The sequence below is a fragment of the Saccopteryx bilineata genome, chromosome 3, assembly GCF_036850765.1.
Source record: "Saccopteryx bilineata isolate mSacBil1 chromosome 3, mSacBil1_pri_phased_curated, whole genome shotgun sequence".
Lineage (NCBI taxonomy): Eukaryota > Metazoa > Chordata > Mammalia > Chiroptera > Emballonuridae > Saccopteryx > Saccopteryx bilineata.
In genome coordinates, this window is record NC_089492.1 from 54,581,776 (window position 1) to 54,607,466 (window position 25,691).

Genomic DNA, 25,691 nt, shown 5'->3' on the forward strand with positions numbered 1-25,691 from the left:
TTGAGTCACTAATGTAAACTACTGAGGGCCTTTTTAAGATTATGAAAATAAGGTATTTTTAAAATAAAGGTATAATTTTATCTCTAGTGTGATTTATCAGACAAAATTGGTCATTTGCAGAAATATAAATTGTAAATACTACCCTCTAGTGGTAATATCTAATATTTCATTTACCAACTTTCTATTCATCCCACATAAACCCTAGATAATCAAAGATTATAATAATCATTAATTTCACTAAGTGAAATGAATGTGGAGAATTAAATTGGTTTTAGTGTGCTACTGAATAGTATGCTCACTGAAGAAAATGTTACAAGACAGAGAGTCTCTTTACCAGGAAATTTGTATAATTTCAATGACAGGTTTTGGCAAGCAGCTGTCATGGAATTAGTAATACATCATTTATTTTTGTGAGCTGATTAAATTTTAAAATGTTCAACATCAATAAAAAGTAAGTATAAGACACAAAAAAAAGGAAAAGCATATATATAAAAGAATTCTTTACATCATAATTTTAGAGGGTTTCTCCTCACAAGTTCATGGTTTTCATTTTTCTATGAATATCAATAATTAAGTATAATTTTTATTTTATTTTATTTATTTTTTTACAGGGATAGAGAGAGAGAGAGAGAGGGATAGACAGGGACAGACAGGCAGGAATGGAAAGAGATGAGAAGCATCAATCATTGGTTTTTTTTTGTTGTTTTTTTTTTTTTTGCATTTTTCTGAAGCTGGAAACAGGGAGAGACAGTCAGACTCCCGCATGCGCCCGACCGGGATCCACCCGGCACGCCCACCAGGGGGCGACGCTCTGCCCACCAGGGGGCGATGCTCTGCCCATCCTGGGCGTCGCCATGTTGCGACCCTCCTGGGTGTCGCCATGTTGCGACCAGAGCCACTCTAGCGCCTGGGGCAGAGGCCACAGAGCCATCCCCAGCGCCCGGGCCATCTTTGCTCCAATGGAGCCTTGGCTGCGGGAGGGGAAGAGAGAGACAGAGAGGAAGGCGCGGCGGAGGGGTGGAGAAGCAAATGGGCGCTTCTCCTATGTGCCCTGGCCGGGAATCGAACCCGGGTCCTCCGCACGCTAGGCCGATGCTCTACCGCTGAGTCAACCGGCCAGGGCCAATAATTAAGTATAATTTTTAAAATAAAGACCTTAACTACATGTCATAAAATAATAAGTGAAATAGCAAAAGATCATGTTAGGAGGTTATGCCACAGTAAAACTGAAGTAGCTAAAAAATTAAACAGTTTAAAATATGTAGAAATATACCAAGTTAAATGGTTTAGAATAGATAAAAGTGGGGGAGGAAAGAAGTGTCACTTTACTTACAGTCTACCATCAGTATTTGCTTAATACAGAAATATCTGCTTTGGTAAGCAGGGCTTGAGATATTTAAGCTGACATTTAAAGAGCCATTCCTATTCAGCTTTGGAAAACAGTAAAATACAGTGGACAGAAGGAAGAAACTATAGGTATAGCTTTCTTCATAAAACTTATTACCTCACATATAGTAAACTGATCTTTTATTTATTGTATCTCTCCCCTACCCCAGAAGGACTCCTAATAGCACTGACATTGTTTTCCTCACTGCTGTATTCCTAGCTCCTAGAATACTGCCTGAAATAGAGTAGGTGCTAAAATTAGAAAGTGTAATGGATGAATTAAGGAAGGAATAAATAAACAGAACAGAGAGACAATGCTTCCTAATGTATTAGTTAATTCTCTGAATTCAAAAGGTCACATATAGGTAGCAGCAATTTTAAAACCAGTTAGGAAAAAGAGAAGTCAGGTAAAGAAAAGCCAGATGAAGGATTTAAAATTCGATGGTGTTAATTCACAATGCAAGCATATAAAAATATATTGACGCTTTCGTATAAAATTCTGATTTCGATCTAGAAAACCACCACTAGTTTTGCAAAATAAAATGATAGCTGAAATCTTAATGTTTTAAATAGTTATGACTTTAGAATTGAGAACTTAAATGCCCAAGGAACAGAAACCTTTCAGCTCACACACATGCCATTGTGCCTTCTCTCACTAGCTCTGATGAATCTGTCTACTGACCGACACAAACCAATAGTTTGTATTGATATATGCTCTATTTAAACATTCTTTGGGTTATATATCATCCTTTATAGCTAACTCTCTAGAACTAGACATTCCTAGAACCAATTAAACAGGAGAAAGCTTACCCTGGCAAGCTTAGTATTCTAGGCTGTAGTTTGGACACATAGTTCCTAAATTTGCATTCAAGCTACAGCCTTTAAGTTACAAAAGTTAGTACCTTATTACAACTTGATATTGTAATATAATTATGCATTTCTTTCCTTGTGCATACTTCGTATGCAAAGTAGCCACATAAATACCTTAGCATTGCATTATGTTTATATGTGTATATGTGTCTCTGTATGTATGTGTATGCACATATGTACTGGGGAGAGAGAGAGAATGTGTCTTTTGTTAAAACTATTCTTGGAGAATCAGCTGCATGTGGTCTTGGAGTTTTAACTTTGAAAAGTGGTAACCACTGGACAAGTTACTTACCATGTCTAAGTCTCAGTTTCTTCATGTTAAAATGGAGCTAATAACTAGTATTGTATCTCAAAGGCTGTTTTTATAGGTTGAAATAATATATATAAACAATTTTATTGGAACAAATACTATTTTCTTTCATATCTGTTATCTGTTTTCCAATTAAACGGGCTAATTTTTTCAGGTATAAAGTTAACTGAAAATTCTTATGAAAGTCATAATACTCAGAAATTCACAAAATAAGATAGATTTATAGTATACTAAAAACTGTACCAAAAAAAACAAAAACAAAACTGTACCTTTCAGATTAACATTAAATATTTTCTATCAATATTTTGTGAGCTTGCATTGGTGATCTAGACTTCCTACAACAATACTCCTAAATTTTTGGTCCAAGTTTATGATAATTCTGTGAGGACTATGAAAGGGTGTTCCAGATGGGATAGTTGTGACATTTACAGCTACATCCATATATAATTGAAAGATTCTCCTCATATGAGGAAGGCCACTTGATTCTCCAGGCCAGCAGACTCACTGTGAAATGCAGTCAGTGACAGCAACAGTACCGGTTGCCTGCAGTCCTGAACTGTGTGCTCTGCTCTGCTTCTGCCTTGCTGTATGACCCGATCCCTCCATCCCTTCATCTCTTTGTGCCTGAGTTTCCTCATCTGCAACATTGGAATAATTACATATGTCACCTACTTACTATACAGGAGAACCAACATAAAGCCTTTCAAAGCACTGTTGGGGTGGTACAAGATTTATCAAACTCATAATGCTCTTTTGTAAATCAGCAATGTTAAAGATTTTTGTTGGTTTATAAACTGTTGTAAGAAGCTGTTTATTAATTTTTCTTAACTTTCATACAAAAACCTTAACTAAATTATCTAGATTATATTAATTAATTATCTAGAAACTCTTTAAAGGATGGAATAGGACTTCCTTTTTCTATATATTGAATCATTTCTTTCTTTCGGGCTTTCTTCCAGGCAATGTTCTTGACAACCATAAACTTAAGGATGAGAAATGAGAATCCCCTGATCAATTTGTGTAATTCCAAAGTGATTTGTCATTGTTTTCTTACACCTTAGAACAAATAATGCTTTCAATATATAAACCTTGAAAATTGAACTATCATTGATAGATTTTAATTTTATCATCATTTAAATATATATTATGTATCTTTAACTTTTGTACAGTTGTTCATATATCTTTTTGTATTCTATTATTCATATAGTCTAAGATTTTATTTTCTACATCAGTATTTAAGCTTTTTTTAGAAAGTAAAATGTACTTTAAATTAATTTTGTATATCACTAATACTATTAACATAAAATTAAATTCAAAAGGCTCCTTTCTAGTATTGTTTAACATTGTGTTTAAAAGTCAATTTAATTTAACAAATACAAATAGCCTACTCAGTGCCAGTCATTGTACTAAGGACTCAAAATATAAAAAGATGTCCTTGTCCTCAGCGAGTTTATAATATACTGTAGGATAGTAGTATTTAAATTTTTATGTTGTATATTATTAAACACTTAGGCAACTATTCTTATACTGAGATCACATTATTAAATAACTATATAGCAATAACTTATTTCTAAAGAGTCATATATATATATATTTGTGAGATGAACAGGCAAGCTAAGGGTGCAAACTGGTCTTTTTATGTGGCAGCAAGGGATACACAAAAAAACTGGAATGTGAAAGTACCAACAGCTGTCTCTAACTAACTGATTGGCCTAGAAGAACACACCTTGTCAAAGGTACCAATTTCTTTTCTGAAAGACAATCTAAAACAAACAGAAAACAGCCTGACCAGGCGGTGGCACAAGGGATAGGGTGTCAGACCGGGATGTGGAGGACCCAGGTTTCAGACCCTGAGGTCGCCAGCTTGAGTGTGGGCTCATCTGGTTTGAGCAAGGCTCACCAGCTTGAGCCCAAGGTCGCTGGCTTGAGCAAGGGGTCACTTGGTCTGCTGTAGCCCTCCCCCCACCCATCAAGGTACATATGAGAAAGCAATCAATGAACAACTAAGGAATTGCAACGAAGAATTGATGTTTCTCACCTCTCTCCCTTCCTGTCTGTCTATCCCTATCTGTCCTTCTCTCTGACTCTCCCTGTCTCTGCCACATACACACAAAAACCAAAAAAAAAAAAAAAAACTCCAAAAAACAAAGAAACGTTCTATAAGAACTACATGTTTCATAGGATAAAGTACAATATGGAGATTGGAAAGCTGAGAAATACTTCCCAAGCAAAAGAAAAGGATAGGAAGGGGGGAAGGCATTGGGGAGAAGAGGAATCAGGGGGCAGGGGGGAGATATATTCAGAGGGACACTTGAATCTATGTAAATACAAATTGAAATCATAAATAAATAAAATAAAGAGATAGAAATAAAAAGGATAAAATGGCTTTCACATTCTTCAGTCTACTAAGTAGAATAATTACAATAAATCCCAAAGGAACATTTAACTTTATTGACAAATTCATTTGTAAAGTCTTTTAGAAATATCTAAATTACACCAATACCTATTTCTCATTTCTTATTCATATCTTCAGATAGTGATCACCTTTCCTGATAAAAAAGTGAATCATATATTATTTGAGTCCTACTGCTAAACAAATTGGTCACAGATAAAAGAATTCAACCAATCAAAAACCGTCACTAAAATATGCCAACTCAACTGTACAAAAAGATTAAAATACATAAAAAATACATATAAGTAGACTATTACTTATAAAAACAAGTGTAACTCAAGAAATACAAATAATTTTATAAGTCTGATTTTAAAATGTTGGATTTTGAAATGTAAAATAAAATTTTGCTGGATATTTGCCAAATTTCCAGATTAAGTTTGTTAGATGGTTTTCCATCCACAGGAACATTTCTCTAGTACAACAATGATAGTATCTAAATTCTTATATACTTTGGTTCACAATTTAAGCACTTAGTATAAATTCAACCTAGCACTATTTTAATATTTAGTTTCATACAACTCACCACTTGTGCATCAATTGCAACGTGAGCAAAGCCTTTACGGTCACCCCATATGATGTTGTAGGTTTCATCACTAATTAGGGCTTCTCGAACTCCACCTGGTGAAATAGCTAACAAGTGACCACTCCTCAGAATTTCAACACATTTTTCTCTTGGTCCATGTAGAGCACAAAATACATCAAGTAATAAACTAAACCCTGTAAGAAACATTAGCAGGGATATATATCTTCAGTATTTGTTCAATTCTTCAATGGCAAACATCTTCACAACCTACAAAATTTACTATCTATACTTAAATCAGTAAATTTTTTTATTTTTTAAAAACCAACAAGATGCCTGACCAGGCGGTGGCACAGTGGATAGAGCATCGGACTGGGATGCGGAGGACCCAGGTTCAAGACCCCGAAGTCGCCAGCTTAAGCGTGGGCTCATCTGTTTTGAGCAAAGCTCACCAGCTTGAACCCAAGGTCACTGGCTTGAGCAAGGAGTTACTCAGTCTGCTGAACGCCCACGGTCAAGGCACATATGAGAAAGCAATCAATGAACAACTAAGGAGCCGCAATGAAAAACTGATGATTGATGCTTCTCATCTCTCTCCATTCCTGTCTGTCTGTTCCTATCTATCCCTCTCTCTGACTCTGTCTCTGTTAAAAAACAAAAACAAAAACGAAAAAAAAACCCAACAAGAACTCTCAAGGTTAACGTAAGATTAATATTGTTGGTAAAGTAATATAGCTATGTCTTATTGATCACCTACTATTGATCACCTCCTTAGTGATTGCTTATTAATCTGGACACTTTACATATTCAAATCTTTTTTTTTTTTTTTTGTATTTTTCTGAAGCTCGAAACGAGGAGAGACAGTCAGACAGACTCCCGCATGCGCCCCACCGGGATCCACCCGGCACGCCCACCAGGGGCCACGCTCTGCCCATGAGGGGGCGATGCTCTGCCCCTCCGGGGTGTCGCTCTGCCGCGACCAGAGTCACTCTAGTGCCTGGGGCAGAGGCCAAGGAGCCATCCCCAGCGCCCGGGCCATCTTTGCTCCAATGGAGCCTCAGCTGCGGGAGGGGAAGAGAGAGACAGAGAGGAAGGATGGGGGGGAGGGGGGGAGAAGCAAATGGGTGCATCTCCTATGTGCCCTGGCCAGGAACTGAACCCGGGTCCCCCGTACGCCATGCCGACGCTCTACCGCTGAGCCAACTGGCCAGGGCCTTCAAATTCTTAATTAAAACAAAATCTTGGTAAACAGGGATTCTTATCCTCATTTTACAGATGAGAAAAAGTTGGCACAGAGAGTAAGCAGATTGCTCAAAGTCAACATCAAGCAAACGGCAGGGCAGAGATTCCGGTCCAGGTATATCTAAACCAAAGTTCCTTCCACTGCATCTCATGGCTAAACACAGTTGACAGTATTTATTAGAGCAATCAGAAATGGTATCTCATCAGCAACCACAAATCTAACTTTCATTAATCCTGTAAGAGAATGCGAATCTAAGCTTAGCCCTACCAAAATTTGCAAGCCATAATCGAAGCTACTGAAAAAGTTAGGTGATGCCAATTCCACAATTAAAATTTGTATGTTAATAGCAACAGCAAAATCATTAAGAATTTTTAATAAAGTGAGTGTTTGACACAGGAATAGCTAATTCCAGGTCTTAACATTATCCAGTTTTTCAAATTATAACTATTTATGGCTAAAAAAACCCCGATCCTATCAAGTAATTAAATATTTTAAGCAAATTCTAATTGAAAGTTAAGAGAACTGATGATAGTATACATTATTCCTTGAGCCTGGGAAATGGGAATGGGCCATGAAAACTATGCAGACTAACCAACATCCTCATAGGTTTAAGGATCTGAAGTAAGATTATAAGTATTATTAAGATTAAAATAATTTTCATACCACATTACATTAAAAGCCCACCGATTCAATTAGAGGCATTCTCACAATGAATGAACAGGAAAGGTTTCCTGAATCATAAGATCATAAAAGGACCTGACCAGGCGGTGGCGCAGGGGATAGAGTGTCAGACTGGGATTCCGAGGACCCAGGATCGAGACCCCGAGGTCGCCAGCTTGAGCACGGGCTCATCTGGTTTGAGCAAAAGCCCACCAGCTTGAACCCAAGGTCACTGGCTCCAACAAGGGGCTACTCGGTCTGCTGAAGGCCCGCGGTCAAGGCACATATGAGAAAGCAATCAATGAACAACTAAGGTGTTGCAGCGTGCAGTGAAAAACCAATGACTGATGCTTCTCATCTCTCTCCGTTCCCGTCTGTCTGTCCCTGTCTATCCCTCTCTCTGACTCACTCTCTGTCTCTGTAAAAAAAAAAAAAGATCATAAAAGGGAAAATTTTTTTAAGCCAAAGACTAAATAAAAATATTCACATTCTATTATGCATTAAAATAAATGAAAGCAACCTAAAGTTCCATAACTAGGTAAGTAAATATCTTAGCCATCCATGAAAACTTCTTCATTTTACTTAAAAAAAATTTTAACTATTTTTTATAAAGCATAGTAAAATGTTAATGCTAACACTAAATTTTTAAAAAATTATTTGCATAATATGTAACTGTGAATTAAAAATTAAATAAATCAAAAGACTTACTGGATATGTTAGGGTGGCAAGATTATAATAAAGTTCTTTTCTCTAGTTTTCAAATTTTATTATAAACTGATCATATTATTTTCTGAAGAGTATAGCCCATTTATTTATATACAAAGTACAAATGACTTTTTAGTGACATAAAGATACCCAAAACATTAACCATGTCTATACAAGGCACTGAGTACACTGTTATTTAATTCACTTCTTGGTGTTTGTAAGTGTGGTTGATGGGTGGCTATTGTTTTACTATTCCATAGAACAAGCTATAAATTTTTTGGCTTGTTTCTGGTGATACAGTGACAGAAGAAAATAAGATTAAATCTCAATGAGTTTATTTTACAGAGGTTTTTAAAAAAAACTCTATTGTGTTTAAAACCATATGGCTAATTAATCTTTTTACAAAGGTACAAAACCTTTATAAACAAATTAAAAGAAATGTGGTTCTCAATCTTAAGAGTTATAAATCTACTAGAAAAGTCTAGAAGTATGGTAAAAAAAAACAGAACAGACTATACTGAAATATATATTATTTTGGCAAAAGTTTAAATTTATTTATTTATATTTTCTAAGTGAGAAGCGAGGAGGCAGAGAGACAGACTCCCACATGCGCCCCAACCAGGATCCATCCCGCAAGCCCTCTACCGGCTAGGCTCTGCCCGTTTGAGGCCATCAGTCCATCGCTGGGCCACCGATTAACTTAGCACCTCAGGCGGGGCCAGGGAGCCATCCTCAGCGCCGTGAGCCAACTTGCTCAAACTGAGCTATGGCTGCAAAAGGGAAAGAGGGAGATATAGAGAAAAGAAAGAGGGGAAGGGGTAGAAAAGCAGGCGGTACCTTCTCCTGTGTGCCCTGACCAGAATCGAACACGGGGCTTCCATATGCCGGCTGATGCTCTACCACTGAGCCAACAAGCCAGGGCCAAAATTTATTTTTCAAAAGTGAAAGTTCAGGATTTAACTCTGAAAAATAATGACTAAATACATTAATGAAGAGATTGAATAACTTTTCAATCACTATGTTTCTATATTTAGATACATTAGATGTGCCCAAATTGGGTTTCCAAGTGTGTTACCTAAATAAGGCAAAAAGCGTTTCCAAATGATACTAGAGAGCTCAGAAATACGGACAATCATATAATTTGATTGTATTCATTAACATTTTTATATCACTATCTACAGTAAAAGTTTACCTGGAATTTTAAAGAGAAAGTGATCAACTACTACTCGGCACGTTCTGCCTTTATGGATAAAAATTTTAGCCATGAAGTAGTAAAAATCTATGGGAATAGCTCCATGATAAAAAATTATAAGTGCTGGTCCTTCTGGTATTTTTTCCATTCCATGAACTTCATAACCTGTTAGAAAGATAAAATACAAATACTTAAAATCTATTTATTAGTTATTAAAAGAATGGTTATTAATACAGAAACTCAGCCTTACAAAAGTGCATGAGCCTTCCTATTTCATCTTCCTTCCCTCTTGGACAAATCAGTCCCTACAGCCATTAAGTGGGCTAGAGTGTGTAGGCACCTGTGTGGAAGGGTAAACTGGAGTGAGTGTTGGAGCCCAGACAGGGTGAGGATGGCATCCACATGGGGTAGCCCTGAATGGGGAGTCAAAGACCAATTCCAGTCGTGAGAGAACACCCACACAGGAGAAGAGCAAAGAACAGGGCGCTGGTGCCTTTGTGAGAAAAGGAGGGGAACTAGGCATGAGGCAAGCATGGGGTCAGATACTGTGCTAAGTAAGAATGGCATCCAGACACAGTGGGTTGGTTCAGGGTGCCATGGCTGGAGTGGGGAAAGATGGTACCCATGAGTCGGAGAGGATGGTGGCAGTGATGAGAGATTGGTTACACAGGAGAATTGATCAAATAAGTTTACATATTAAGAAAAATGTGAGCCAGATTTCTCACTGTTGGAGAAAGTGGTTGCAAATACAGAACAGGAGAAAAGTAGAATAAATGTGTAGTTGTAAGAGAACTTCACTTCCACCCTAACAACGAGAAAAAGCAGCATGTCAGAAAACAGGCTACTCTCTCAAATCAGGTGAACTGAGCTCCAAAAGATGACAAGCTCTGCTATTGAGATTTAAAAACAAACAAACAAACAAACAAAACACTGAGCATAGGAGGAAGTAGTAGGAGCTATAAAAGTGGGAAAGAAAAAAAAAGTAAAATGTTAAACACTTAAAGGCCAAGTGTGGTTGAGTATTGACTATAGAATCCCTGGGCACCCTAGATACTAACAAGGGTCCACACCCCTCATCAGCATTCCTCCACAGGCTTCAGTGGGTGCTCTCAAGAAAAGTTAAGGTCAAGGTAGGCAGGAGACTTAAGCGTACAGAGACTAATGGTACAGAGACCAAAACCCCACTCACTTCTTGGAAACTTCTCTTGTAAAAAGAAAACCTGATATTCAAAGAGGTACAGAAAACCGTTCCACCTCTTCTAAGGCAAGGGTATATGCAACAGCCACCTGTTGCTCAAAAGGACAGAGCTTTATCCCCCTCCTCTTCTCTCCTGCCTTGTCCCACTATACTAGTCTCAGGTAAAAATTCACGAAGACTAGGGAAGTGTAGAAGCCCAAAGTATCTGGGAGGAAGGGCAGGAAACTTGCTACCAAGCTGAAACCCCTACCCACATAAGACCAAGTTTGTCTGCCACAGAGAAGAGTAAAGAACATTGAGAAAGAATCACACTTGAGTCCCAGGCAAACAGGGCCTGTGGAAGACTTTGGCTAAAGCATGAGTATCAAAAAGTGCCCCCACCATCCCATCTGCACCACAAGCCTCACATGGAGTTACAAGCAACGGCCACCTTTTCCTGGGGGAGAGCATGAAGAGGAGCCCTTCTGTGGCATAGGCACACAGACTGAGAGACAGTAGGAACACTGAGAAAAATACTGGCACTCTAGGCTCTAACAGGCACAAGTAGCAGCAGAATGTTGAAATCTATGCTTAACTGAAGGTAACCATACCTACAACAAAACCCAACTTCCGTTCAACTGCTGAGTAAACAAAATTAACCCCAACCCCAACTCACTAGTGGCCTGATGAAAAAAAGACAATTTTCAGTGATAAATACTATTTACCTTATTTACTACTGTTTTGGGTTTTTTTTTTTACAAACAATGCCCAAAATTCATTTTAAAAATTGTGGGACACACAAACAGTAAGAAAAAAAATCCATTGTTAAGAGATTATTTAATCAAGAGAACCAGACCCAAATATTTAAATTATCATATAGCAACTTTAAAATGATTATGGTAAAAGATCTAGCAGAAAAAGTGAACACATAATCAGATTAGAAATTTCAGCAGATAGAAGGAAATTATATAAAAACAGTGAGTCAAATAAAAAGGCTATATACTTGAATGAGATCTAAAGATTAGATGTCAGTAATATATCAATGTTAACTTCCTCATTTTAAGGGATTTGTTGATGTTAAATAGAACATCTTTGTAGAAAATATGCACTAAAAGTGTTAAAGAGGGGGTAATATAGGCAATTATAGTCAAATAATTAAGGAAATAAGTTCTTTGTACAATACTTGAAATATTAATTTTTTAAAAGTCTACAAATAAAGAAATTAATCATAGTCTTATGGAAAAATCATGTAAGATCAGAGAATCAGAGAATCTATAAGGTAAAAAGAACCTTTGTTCCAACCTGACAAACAGTATCAGAATTTAAGACTATTTTTTATAGTGAATCAAGGTTATCCAAGGAGTCACACATCTCTGAAACATCAAGTATGCTTTATTGAATCTGCTAGCTTCTAAAAATCAATCTGGACCTTTCTGTGTGAGCTTGATATAGAGTAGTTAATAAAAGCGCAAAAGATTCTACTCGTTACAAGCAGGTTGTGAAAAGGGTAAAGAAAGGAGGAGATAAAGAGGAGCGGGTGAAAAGGGCAGGGAAGGAGACCTCAAGTAAGTTAAAACTTCCCTATAAAATAGCACAACCCGTAGCAAAATTTAAGTCATAAATAATTCATTAATAAAAGCAGGAAAACTCTTAAACTAGTGACCCAATGCAAAATAAAATACCACTAAACTGTTCCATACACATGGAGAACTTATTAATGCTGTAAATTTTTAAATGTTTATTTCATTCATAAACAATAAATTATTCTGTAGACATCCCTATCCCCCACTTTATTCTTAAAAACAAAAAGTTATTGACTCTAACTACTACATTAGGGAAAAAAAATACTGTTATGAGAGATTTGAACTGGATGTCAAGAAAACATCCCTCCAGTCATATAAGATGAGAGACTTGCCTTTCTTTCCCTTCTTCCTGCCACACTGTAAACCTTATTCCACGTCACTATAAACAGGAACAAGGGTTTCCGCAAGGGAAATGACAGGATGAAAAGGAGGGGAATGAATCTTTCTTCTAACTTAACCTCAGTTCAAGGCTGGCTTTTTGGCAGTCCCTTTATTCTCCCCCACCACCTGAAGAAATTAGTCTGCCTACTGTCCTATACATGACTACCAAACAACAACACATTTTTTACAGAAATCCTGTCCTGTCAGTGAATTGTAAAGAATATAAAAGATTAAAGTAAGCTCCACTTATATTTCAGAGGAAAATACTCTGACTACTTTATCACAGAAGTTAGGAACTGATACTCCAAGGAGCAGATGAAATGTGATCATGGCTCTAGTCATAAGATCTGCTTTTCCTTCCCATCTCACCAGTCAGGTCACAGACTCAGCTGATCCTGGGAAAAAGAAAAAACCTACTGAATAACCAATGGGTCAATGAAGAAGTCAAAAGAGAAATAAAAAGAAATACCTTGAGCAACTGAAAATGAAAATGCAACATACTAAAACTTAACAGGATGAAGCAAAAGCAATTCTAAGAAGGCAGTTCATTGCAATAAATGCCTACCTCAAGAAGCAAACAAAAAAACAAACTTTAAATAAAAAACCTAACTTGGCCCTGGCCAGTTGGCTCAGTGGTAGCATGTCAGCCAAGTGTGTGTATGTCCCAGGTTTGATTCTGGGTCAGGGCATACAGGAGAAGTGACCATCTCTTCTCCACCCCTCCCACTTCTTTTTTTTTCTCTCTCTCTCTCTTCCACTCCCACAGGCATGGCTCAATTGGTTTGAGCAAGTTGGACCCGGGTGCTGAGGATGGCTACACAGCCTTATCTCAGGTAATAAAATAGCTTGGCTACCAAGCAATGGAGCAATGGCCCCAGATGGGTAGCTTTGCCGAGCAGGGGGCTTGCTGAGTAGATCCCAGTCCATGCGCATGTGGGAGTCTGTCTCTCTACCTCCTGCCTCTTGCTTAAAAAACAAAACAAAAAAACCTAACTTTATATCTCAGTGAACTAGAAAAAAAACCAGAATGAAGCCCAAATTTAGTAATTGAAATAGACACTAAAAAGAAAATAAATAAACACAGGGGGTGCATGTATCTTTATGTACCAATCTTTTTGAGTTTGGGGGGTATATACCCAGTAGAGGGATTGCTGGGTCATATGGTAGTTCTATTCCTTTTTGTTAGGAACCACCATACTTTCTTCCATAATGGTTGTACAAATTTGCATTCCCACCAGCAGTGAATGAGGGTTCCTTTTTCTCCACTGCCTCTCCAATACTTGTTATTACCTGTCTTATTGATAATAGCCAATCTAACAGGTGTGAGGTGGTACACCTCATTGTAGTTTTGATTTGCATTCCTCAAATAGCTAGTGAGGATGAGCATCTTTTTATATATTTGTTGGCCATTTGTATGTCCTCTTGGGAGAAGTGTCTGTTCAGGTCCTCTCCTCATTTTCTAATTGGCTTGTTTCCTTGTTTGTTGCTGAGTTTTGTGAGTTCTTTATATATATATTTTGGATATTAAACCGTTATCAGAACTGTTGCTTGCAAATATCTCCCATTTAGTTGGCTGCCTATTTGTTTTGTCAGTTTCTTTTGCTGTGCAGAAGATTTTTAGTTTGATATTGTCCCGTTCATTTTTGCTTTTACTTCCCTTGCCTTTGGGGTCAAATTCATAAATTGTTCTCCATGGTCAAGGTCCATGAGTTTAGTATTTGTTTTCTTCTATGTAATTTATTGTTTCAGATTTTACTACTCAGCCAATAACAAATGACATATTGCCATTTAGGACAACATGGATGGACCTTGAGAACATTATACTATGAAAAATGAGTAAATCAGAAACACTAAGAACTGTATGGTGGTATATAAAACTGAGATTCGTGGACATAGATGAAAGTAAAGTGGTTAACTGACTTGCAATTCTCAAAATGTTAAGCAACACATGATTGTATTAAATGTAATAGAAATTATGCTTAATACATAAAATTTAACTAATTCCTTACAGCAACTCATTTTGCAGAAGAGGAAAAGAAGGTTCAGAAAAATTAAGTATCTCATTTGTGAAGGGTTATCTAAATATTTTTAAAATAGTTCCAAGATATTTATCAATTACAAATAAAGAAATAGCAACTTTATGGTGGAGAAACCTGGCAGACACCTCATTAACCACATGATGATCAAAGTTAATGTCACCAATAATAAAACATATTAACATCATTAACCTCTGATATAATGCACTGAGAAGAAAAACATCATCATTTTTGTGGTATTCTTATCAAAAATGCATAAATTCAATCCATTTATGGAAAAACATATCTAAATTAAGAGATGACCTACAAAATAACTGAGCAACACTCTCTAAAAAGGCAAAGGTCATGGAAGAAAAAAGGAAAAAACTAAATAACCATTATAGACTGGAGGAGACGGGACAACTAAATGTAGTATTCTGTTCTCAGTAAAAGACCAGGGAAAACCGGTAAGATTTGAATAAGATCTGTAGTTTAGTTAATAGTGTACCATTGTTAATTTGATATGGTTATATAAAAAATCATTAACCATTAAAAGACCAGCTTTTAAAAATATCATTCATATTTACTAGGAATAATATTTTTTTTAAAAGTCATGATTTTATAATTTAAGGCTTTAAGCAACTTGAGTATAAGAAAGTCACTTTTGCATGGTAAATTTTAGGTGATTATTATTTTCTTCTTTATTTTTCTTATTTGATACATTTTTTACAATGAATTTATAATAGTTTAAAAAAGTCCTTTGAGCCTGACCAGGCAGTAGCACAGTGGATAGTGTCGGACTGGAACACGGAGGACCCAGGTTTGAAACTCAGAGGTTGCCGGCTTGAGCACAGGCTCATCTGGCTTGAGTGCAGCTCACCAGCTTGAGCATGGGGTCGCTGGCTTGAGTCCAAGGTCGGTGGCTTAAGCAAGGGGTCACTTGCTCCACAGTAGCCCCCCGGTCAAGGCACATATGAGAAAGCAATCAATGAACAACTAATGTACTGCATTGAAGAACTGACGCTTCTCATCTCTCTCCTTTCCTGTCTGTCTGTCCCTCTCTGTCCCTCCTTCTGTCTTTCTCTGTCACACACACAAAAAAAATTCCTTTGAAGATTCTTTAAAAAGGCATAATTAAAACTTCTTTGACAGCAATACAAAATCCAAATATAAATACAAATGCCTTTTATGTATGTCACTAAAGAACATAAAGTGACATATATAAAGGGTAAAGAAAATACTTTTTAAAGTATCATTCATCTAATAAAATATATCATAATAAATTATTAGAGCAAGGTAAGAACTATGTATATATTACCTCCTCTCAATCATAAATGCATATTTAAAAATACCTCAATAAATACCTCAAAATAATATATTGTGCTACAAAAAAAAATCAGCTCTTGAATTTATCCAAATTAAATCATGTCTCCTGAAATATATATGAATAAATCATAATTCCTTACAATGCATGTTATCCTGAATATGGGGGGAGGGTATATATGTGGAAGGCAGATAAATATTCCCAATTGAGTATTATACATGATGCGAGTGAATTTCTGTCTCGCTGGTTTAAAGACAAAGAACAATAGCAGTGTACCTCGATGCAGTGTCTGCAGACATACACTCATGAAATGGTAAAGTGTCATCTTGCTTATATTAAACAACCATCAGAGAATATAAGAGTTGTTACTGACTGGCAAGATCATTAGTATAAATGAGTAAATATTAAGAATTCAAACCATTAAAGACATGTGATTCCTATTTGCAAACCTGCTGAATACCAGTACTTTTTTTTACTCTGAACCCCCAACCTAGGACAGACCACACAGCACAGATCACAAAGCACAAGTCTTACAGCCTGACATCTGAGGTTGCATTCTGGCTCTTCTTTCCTAGCTGCTAGGGTGCCTTGGGCAAATAACAACTTCTTTTGTCCTATTTCCTCATGGGAAAACTGTAAAATGGCGGTAACAGAACCTATCTATTATTTATAAGGTTTAAATAATCAATGCAAAATGTTAAGCATTTTATAGTATATGGCATAGTTAAGTGCTCAAAAAAGATTTATAAGAATGTATGTAGGTATGTATGTATGATATCATCCTGCCCAGATAGCTCAGTTGGTTAGACTGCAGGGGTAGTCACCCTTTTTATACCTACCGCCCACTTTTGTATCTCTGTTAGTAGTAAAATTTTCTAACTGCCCACCAGTTCCACAGTAATGGTGATTTATAAAGTAGAGAAGTAACTTTATAAAATTTATAAAGCAGAGTTACAGCAAGTTAAAGCATATAATAATAATTACTTACCAAGTACTTTATGTCAGATTTTCGCTAAGTTTGGCAGAATAAATCTTTATAAAACAACTTACTATAGTTAAATCTTTTTATTTATTCTTTGGTTGCTCCGCTACCGCCCACCATGAAAGCTGGAACACCCACTAGTGGGCGGTAGGGACCAGGTTGACTACCACTGGATTAGAGCATCGTCCTGAAGCACAGATGTTGCTGGTTTGATCCTGGGTTAGGGCACAAAAGGAACAGCTCAACATTCCTGTTTCTCTCTCTCTCTCTCTCTCTCTCTCTCTCTCTCTCTCTACCTTCCTCTCTTGTTAAAATCAATAAATTAAAAAAATTTTTTTTAATGTATATAGTATTAAAATGACAACACATAAACCTATTAAGCATCTCACTAGTGATCTTTGGTAAGAGCAGCCCTGTACTTATATATATCCTTACATGTCTATGTTTTTAAATTAAAGCATAGTTGACATACAGTATTATTTTAGTTTCAGGTGTTCAACATAGTGACTCGACATTTATATTCCTTACAATGCTCACCACCTCAAGTGTCTACTTCAAAATCTGTGCTTCCTTCCATGTCTTTCTGTGAAACCATTCTGATGTTCAACAACACGATAGAGAAGGCACATCTTTGTTTCAAGCCTACTGAATCCTCTGTATTTTTATATAGTCCAAAACAAAAGGGACCAACAAATTAGATAAAAATTGGTAGGGAAAAACACCAAGTTCTTGAAATAGGCCTCTCGAGGGCAATTTTCATGATAGTCAAATGAAGATGAACTAGCGATCATTAGATGCACAACATCTGAAATATCAATGGAAAGAATGAATATCCTGGAGAAAAACTTATTGCTTCTCATTTATTGAGAAATATATAATGAATGACCTTTGAAATGAATCATACCAAAAAAAGGTAAATTTTGATTCAAATTATATTTAATATATATTTTTTAAATCTCTACACTGAGAAAGTGAAACTTATTTTAAACAATATGGAAGTAAATGCTAAATAATTTTCAAAAGTGTTCTATAGTTTTAAATAGTCTCTTAATCTTTTAGATGTCTTAAATATGAATTTTTATATTCTTGCTTATAGTAATAGCCTAACTACTGTGTACTTCTTTCTTAAATGGACACTAATGTGTTTGGGGAAAAAATCATTTTAAGAAAGACATACAGATGCACAATAAATGCAAATAGACAACAAGAAGTAGTAAATATCCCTTCTATTGTATTCTTCACTATCTTCTCAATCAGTAAAATGGAATGATTGTTTCTGTGCCACAAACACAAATAACAACACATAGAGATCAAAGTAATCCTGCTTACCATGCCAAACTGCTGCATGTCCATCCCAAAGAGTTGCTACCGTCTTCCTTGCACCATCCCATAAATTATGAGAATAGGCTTCTTTTAATACATTCTTCCTCTTATAAATGTGTAAGAAAATAATAGTAAGGTAGAGAAGAAAAATAGTAAAGTAAGGAAGTACTAAAAGTATTAGTGGTGTAAAAACCCATAAGAGATAGTTTGCAAAATTTAAATAGTCCTCCAATTGCTCCACGCCAAACCATTCTTCAAGTATGTGAATCAGACAACTCATATAGGGCATAGAATCCTGTCCCGTACCACAGGTTTGATTTTTGTCTATCATTTTTCTTTAGATGAAAATGACAAATTCAGTCTCTTTTTTCATTGTCATCACAAGTCTTTAATTTTGCCACTACAAGAGAAAAACAATCCGTTATTCCTTTCACAGCTAAAAGTTAAATGTTTTAGTCTACATTAATACTATATAGAGTCATTTATCTTTCTTTTTTTTAATTTTTATTTAGACGATTAAATTTAACAGGGTGAGATTGGTCAACTCCAATTAGAATATATAGATGCTGGGCAAATATCTCTACATCATTTGCACAGTTGATTATGTTGTATACCCATCACCCAAAGTGAGATCTTCCATCACCTTATATTTGTCCCTCTTAATGTACTGCACCCCCCCCCCGAGTCATTTCTTAATACCAAAAACAAGTAGATTGTTAATGGTTAACTTTGTTGCTGATTTAAATGTGAAAATTATAAGGTTTCATTTGTCAATTCATGAAGTGTGTTGTGTTAAATTTTGAAATAACTCACAAGTTATAATTGAGAGAAGAAAAGGCTCATAAAAATGAAAATTTCAGATTGAACTTAATAATTTGACTTTTATCTTAAGTGGATTATACTGAACGCTTGTATTTTAAACCAAGTTATGTTGAGATAACTGTTCTTCACAAAAGATAACATCAACATCTGATTCAATAAAAGTAACCCAAATCTTTAGGAAATGATGACATAGAATTCTGAATATTATCTTTCATAAGCAAGTTTATAGAAACTTCTCTGTTCCTTTGGCATTATGTATACATAAAAATTTATCAGTATCATTTCATTTTTATCTTATAGTTACAAAAAGTTTTCTTAAATTTTCAATGCCTGAAAATATAGCCATATAATTATTTTATGTCACTCTCTAAACCAGTCACTTAACTTACCAGAAATTAGATAAATATCTTGTCCCAAGCTTCTATGTATGTATTCTGGAAAACACAGTATACAAATGGAAAAATATGATTAAAAAATAATCATTAATATCTAGAGTTAGAATTTCCATAAAATATCGAGACATGCACAAATGTGTAACAAATATGGATACAGTCCACACTAGTGTATCTCAATTAAAAATTGTACTCACTCTACCAATGCTTTAGTGAGGTCACCTCTATACACTGTTCAGTTCCACTATAAAGTTCCACCTGAGACATTTTTTTTAATTCAGAGCTATGAAAAACTTTGCTTCTTTGGAGAAAAAGTATGAAGTTTAGATGTGTAACTATGTCTCTTTTTAAAAACTTTGCCAGAAAATAAGCTGATAGTCAAAACTGATATTTGATGATACATTTGTATTAGCCTTTATGATCATGTTCACCTATATAAGATTACCTTTTCTCACTCCTATTTTTTTATTCTGACTCTATTCTTAGATAAATTTTATCATTATTGCATACCACATAATCATAATGAAAATGATCTCAAATTCTTTGTAGATGAGGCAGGAAATAAATGAAAGAGTTTAGAAAGGCAGAAATACAAAAGCAATGATATGTTGTCTTTATGCCAAGATTATCTTGCTAACTGGCTCATCAGCAGGGCATGCTCTTTGACTTGTTCTTCCTGAGATGGAGGACTTAGTCTACGTTTCTTGTAAGTCTAAGTTCCTTGAGAAATTTGGCCCTATTGTGGTAGCAGAAGTAAACACAGCACACATTAAGACTGGCCTTTATTTTATATCACATTCTAATCAACCCATCTAAAGAGTCAAGTCACTATAATTTACCAGCTTTTGATCATTAGGAATGCAACAAAGAAAAACTTACTGTTTTTTCAAATTAAAGCTTTCCCCACTTAAATGGCTATATAATCAAAAAAATAGAAAATAACAAATGTTGATGATGATGTGGAGAAATTAGAACCTTCATACATTGCAGGTGGAAATGTAAAATGGTGCGGCCACTGTGGAAATCAGTTTGGCAGCTCCTCAAAAGGCTGAGTTACCATAGTTACCATATGACCTAGCAATTCTACTCCTGGGTATATATCCAAAAAGGCTGAAAACATATATTCACACAAAAATTTATACATGAAACATGACAACAGTATTATTTATAAGAGCCAAAAAGTGGAAACAAACCAAATGCCCATCAACTAATGAATAAACAAAATGTGCTATCATATAACAATATTAGTCACAGAAAGGAATGAAGTACTGGTTCATGCTACAACATGCAGGCACCCACCCTGATACCATTATACTAAGTATAAAAAAGGACAGACCTTAAAGTCACATTTTGTATGATTCCATTTATATGAAATACCCAGAATAAGGTAATCCATAGAGACAGAAAAATTACTGGTTGCCAGGCGCTAGTGGAGGGAGCAATGAGAAGTGACTGTTAATGGAAACAGAGGTGTTTTACAGATAATGAAAATGTTCCAAATTAGATAGTAGTGATGTTGGTACAACTTTGTGAATATACTGAAAACCACTAATGTGTACATTTTAAAATGGTGAACTTTTAAATATTGTAAATAAATTAAAATTTATGAAAACCTATTGAATATGTTAAAAGGGGCTTGTTCTAGGTCTAAACCAATCATTTTGATGCTCTGACCCTTACTGCTAAATGCAATTGCCTCCAATAATCTAGTCTCATTTCAGATTTTTAAAAGGATTGTAAATCTTGTGATTTTAAAACCTCCCCCAACCAAATTGGTAATGGAACTAACCTCTTGTTCTCAATCACACTGTGATTGGTTATACATACTTGACACACACAGTAAAGGAGAGAGGGATAGTGCATAGGATAGGCAGACATCCATGAGAGTTTACAGGGAAAACTGCCTAAGATCTAGCAGTCCCTTACAGCGTCCCAGAGCTGCGTGCAAGAACGTCCTCCACAATGGTTATCCTTGATTTTGATTTAAACCCTTCCAGAACAGGAAGCTCAAAAGGTGTCTGAACCCACCCTTCAAAGTGGTAAAATAATCTTTCTTAAACTTTCCTCACTGTAACTTGTCCCTACTGTCCCTGGTTCTTTCTACACTATATAACCTCTTCCATTCGACAACCTCTTTAGATGACTATCATGAGCAGTGGCATCCCCTTTTCTAGTCAGAATCTTTCATTCTTTTAACTATTTCTCAGACCTTGGTTTCAAAACCTTTCACCACTCAGGTCACTTCCTGTGATTAATTCCAGTTATCTAATACTGAGAAGAGCATGTAACCCACCTGTGCCAGAGAAAAATGGATAGCAGGGTAAGAAGTATATGGAAATCTATAGAAGGCAAGGAGGCACAAGGTGGGGAGGAACGCACTGTTATAGTACAGGGTTGTCTGGGAAGGCCTCTCTACAAGTACATGTAAGCAGAGACCTCAGAAAGTAAGGAAGCAAACCATGTGGGTATTTGAAAGAGAATTCCTGACGAAACAAATAGTAAGTACAAAGGATGCACACCGGCATGGTCTGACGAACAGCAGGGCAGGCTACAGAAGAGTGACAGGGAGAGCTGTTAGAAATGGACAGAGAGGTCGCACTGCAGAACTCTGTACGGCAAGGTTTCATCTAAGGGAGATGAAGATAAGAGGAGTGAGATTGCTTGATGGGTTTTAAATGATTACTGAGTTGAGAATATACTGTACAAGGAGAAAATAAGAAATTGTTGTAATAATTGAGATGGGTGATAAAAGTGCCTTAGGAAGTATGGCAGAGAGCCTGACCTGTGGTGGCGCAGTGGATAAAGGGTTGACCTGGAATGCTGAGGTCACCGGTTCAAAGCCCTGGGCTTGCCTGGTCAAGGCACATACAGGAGTTGATGCTTCCTGCTCCTCCTCCCTCCTCTCTATCTCTATCTCCCTCTCCCTCTCTCTCTCCTCTCTAAAAATGAATAAGTAAAATCTAAAATAAAATTGAAGAGTGAATTAAAAAAAAAAGTATGGCAGAGTGAAGGTCATAAGAGATCATCAGTTTCTGGATATATAATATTTTTAAGATAACCTGACCAGGCAGTGGTGCAGTGGATAGAGCGTTGGACTGGGATGCGGAGGACCCAGGTTCGAGACCCCGAGGTCACCAGCTTGAGCGCGGGCTCATCTGGTTTGAGCAAGGCTCACCAGCTTGGACCCAAGGTCGCTGGCTTGAGCAAGGGGTTACTCAGTCTTCTATAGCCCCCCTGGTCAAGGCACATATGATAAAGCAATCAATGAACAACTAAGGTGCCGCAACGAAAAACTAATGATTGATGTTTCTCATCTCTCTCCGTTCCTGTCTGTCTGACTCTGTCTCTGTTAAAAACAAATAAATAAATAAAACATTTTGAAGCCAAGATTTGCTGATGAATGGATATAGAATATAAGTGAGAGAGAAGTCTGAGACACCAACACAGCTTTTAGCAACATGGGTTTGTATCCTAGGAAGCGCTACCATTACTGTGTAACATACATAAGTGACTTAATATCTCTCCCTCAGTTTCTTCATCTGTGAAATGATGGTAATAACAGTGCCTAACAAATAAAACTGCTGTGAAGACTATATAAAAAAAGCTTACTGCCTGACCAGGTGGTGGCTCAGTGATAGAGCGTCGGCCTGGGATGCTGAGAGCTCAGGTTCGAAACCGTGAAGTCACCTGCTTGAGCACAGGCTCATCTGGCTTAAGTGTGGCTCACTAGCTTCAGCATGGGGTTGCCGGCTTGCGCGTGGGATCATAGACATGACCCCATGGTCACTGGTATGAAACCCCAAGGTAGCTGGCTCAAGTCCAAGGTTGCTGGCTTGAGCAAAGGGTCACTAGCTCTACTGGGGTCCCCTGGTCTAGGCACGTATGAGAAAGCAATCAATGAACAACTAAGATGCTGTAACAAAGAACTGATGCTTGTCATCTCTCCCTTCCTGTCTGTCTGTCCCTGTTTCTCTCTCTCTCTCTGTCTTCTCCCCCCCCCCAAAAAAAAAAGCTTAGAAGAGTGCCTTCTACTACACCAACACTAAAGTATTGTTATTATCATCATCAGCTTGCTTGTGGAAAGATGGAGTTTCAGAAAGAAGAGGTTTGGAGGTGGGATGAAGAGCAGAAACCAAGTTTTGAACATGTTAAGATTGTACTGGACATGAAAGTGAAGACATTGAATGGGAAGTTGGATATCAGCAGAGTGTGGCAGAGAGATCAGGACTAGAAAAATACATCTAGGAATTGGCAACATATAGACAGTATTGAAAACCATGAAACTAAAAATCCCTTTAGTGAGTGAATATAAAATGAAAAAAGATTTCCAGGACTGAGCCATGGGGCACTCAACATTTTAGAAGTTGGGAAGACAATGAGGAACCAACAGCCTTCCCGGAGTGGCATCCTTGATGTCAAAGTAAGAAAGTATTTCAAGAAGAAAGGAATATTCAGATCTTTCACACAATGCAGAGAGTTCTAGGAATAACTAATCAATAGATTTTACAACAAAGAGGCATTGGAAAGCCCTGATAAGAAATGTGATACAGTAGAGATGAAAGTCTGGAATAAGTTCAAGAAAAAAATGGGAGGAAGTGAATTGGAAACACAACTATGGACAACTTTCAAAGGAATACTATTAGGGACTGAGAAAACAGGTGGGTATTTAGAGTGTAATGTAGGCCAAGTTTGTTGTTGTAAGATTAAAAAAATACAGCAATTTTTAATACCAATAACAATGCACCAATGCGAATGAGAAGTGGATAATGTGGAAGAGAAAGTAATTGTTGGGTCCAGTACTTGGCCAGGCCAGTGGGGAGAGAATACAGTGTACAAGAGAGGGGATGGCCCAGAGAAGACTTTACATTTGATAATATGAGAAAATGGATTTAAAATTCAATGAATGCAACCTCTTAATTTTGCAGAAAACAAAAGTTCAAAACAGAATGTCAAGTTGACTTGTCCAAAGTTACTAAATTAATTCAGTGAAGAACCAAGTGCCAAAATTAAAACCCAGGTCTACTCTGGTTTTCATTACACTTTCTTTAATTTCTCTCTCTCAGCCTAATCTGTGGTGATGCAGTGGATAAAGTGTCCACCTGGAATGCTAAGGTCACTGGTTTAAAATCCTGGGCTTGCCTGGTCAAGGCAAATATGAGAGGCAACTACTATAAATTGATGTTTCCTGCTCCCTCCCCCTTTTCTCGCTCTTCTCTCTAAAATCAGTAAATAAAATCTTTTAAATTAAAAATAAAAATTCTCCGTCTGAAAGACTAAAAATATTAAGTCTGCAATTTCTGTCTTCCCTTTACTCTGCCTGGCTCTTCCACCCCTCCAATTTACATGACTCTTTACCATTTTATGTTAATCCAATAAAAACTGTTATAAATTTAAAAAAAATAGTTGTTAAAAGATGTTTTTGGGGAGATATAATTTTCTTAGTTGCCAAAATTCCAGGTTATTTCCTATCAGAAAAAATCTATTAGCCTTGCCTGGGTAGCTCAGTTGGTTAGAGCAGTGGTCCCCAACCCCCAGTCCACGGACCGGGACCGGTCCGCAGAGAAAAAATTTATAAATAACTTACATTATTTCTGTTTTATTTATATTTAAGTCTGAACAATGTTTTATTTTTTAAAAATGACCAGATTCCCTCTGTTACATCCGTCTAAGACTCACTCTTGACGCTTGTCTCAGTCACATGATACATTTATCTGTCCCACCCTAAAGGCCGGTCCGTGAAAATATTTTCTTACATTAAACAGGTCCGTGGCCCAAAAAAAGGTTTAAACCCACTGGGTTAGAGCATCAAACCCATATGCCAGGGTTGCAGATTTGATCCCTGATTGGGGCACATATAAAAATCAACCAGTGAAGGTATGAATAAGTGGAATAACAAGTCAATGTTTCTTTCTCTTTCTCTCTCTCTCATTCCTCCCCCTCCTATTTGTCTTTCTCTCTTTCTCTCAAACAAAATCAATAAAAATGTCTTTAATCTACAATAAAAAAATACAGTGCTATGCATCACATATATAGTACCTTATTTTTCTCATCTGGAATTAATGTAACTTTTACATAAAAGCTGACAAGCTGAACTATCACAAGTATTGATAGTGATGAACATTTAGTATAATTGACTTTACAGATGTTTAAAAATCAGAATATTTCAAAAAGTAATAAACCAGAACAGAAGACTTTGTTTTCTACAAAAACTTAAAGAAATATATCTATTTTAAAACACCCATTACCAGTACTTTTACCACCATGGATGGTAGCAAATCCACTTCTTATAGCATATGAACCATGCTGAAGATATGATGAAAACACCAAGTAAAAGAAACACTCATTGAAACATAA

General features: G+C 36.5%; 1 protein-coding gene across 4 annotated transcripts in view; it reads right to left on the bottom strand.

The window, feature by feature from the left end:
• The window catches only part of TMEM68 (transmembrane protein 68), a 41,610-nt gene that overhangs the window by 14,010 nt on the left and 1,909 nt on the right, over positions 1-25,691 (bottom strand). For 2 of the 4 annotated variants that reach the window (XM_066266135.1, XM_066266136.1), the window contains exons 2-5: positions 19,335-19,379; positions 18,130-18,523; positions 9,339-9,503; positions 5,542-5,735 (exon numbers count right to left, since the gene is read on the bottom strand). In XM_066266135.1, the coding sequence (XP_066122232.1) occupies positions 5,542-5,735; positions 9,339-9,503; positions 18,130-18,454 (684 nt within the window). In that variant the 5' untranslated portion in view covers positions 18,455-18,523; positions 19,335-19,379. Of the gene's footprint in view, positions 1-3,071; positions 3,205-5,541; positions 5,736-9,338; positions 9,504-18,129; positions 18,524-19,334; positions 19,380-25,691 lie in introns of all 4 variants that reach the window. The other 2 variants (XM_066266137.1, XM_066266138.1) reach the window with 2 other exon arrangements.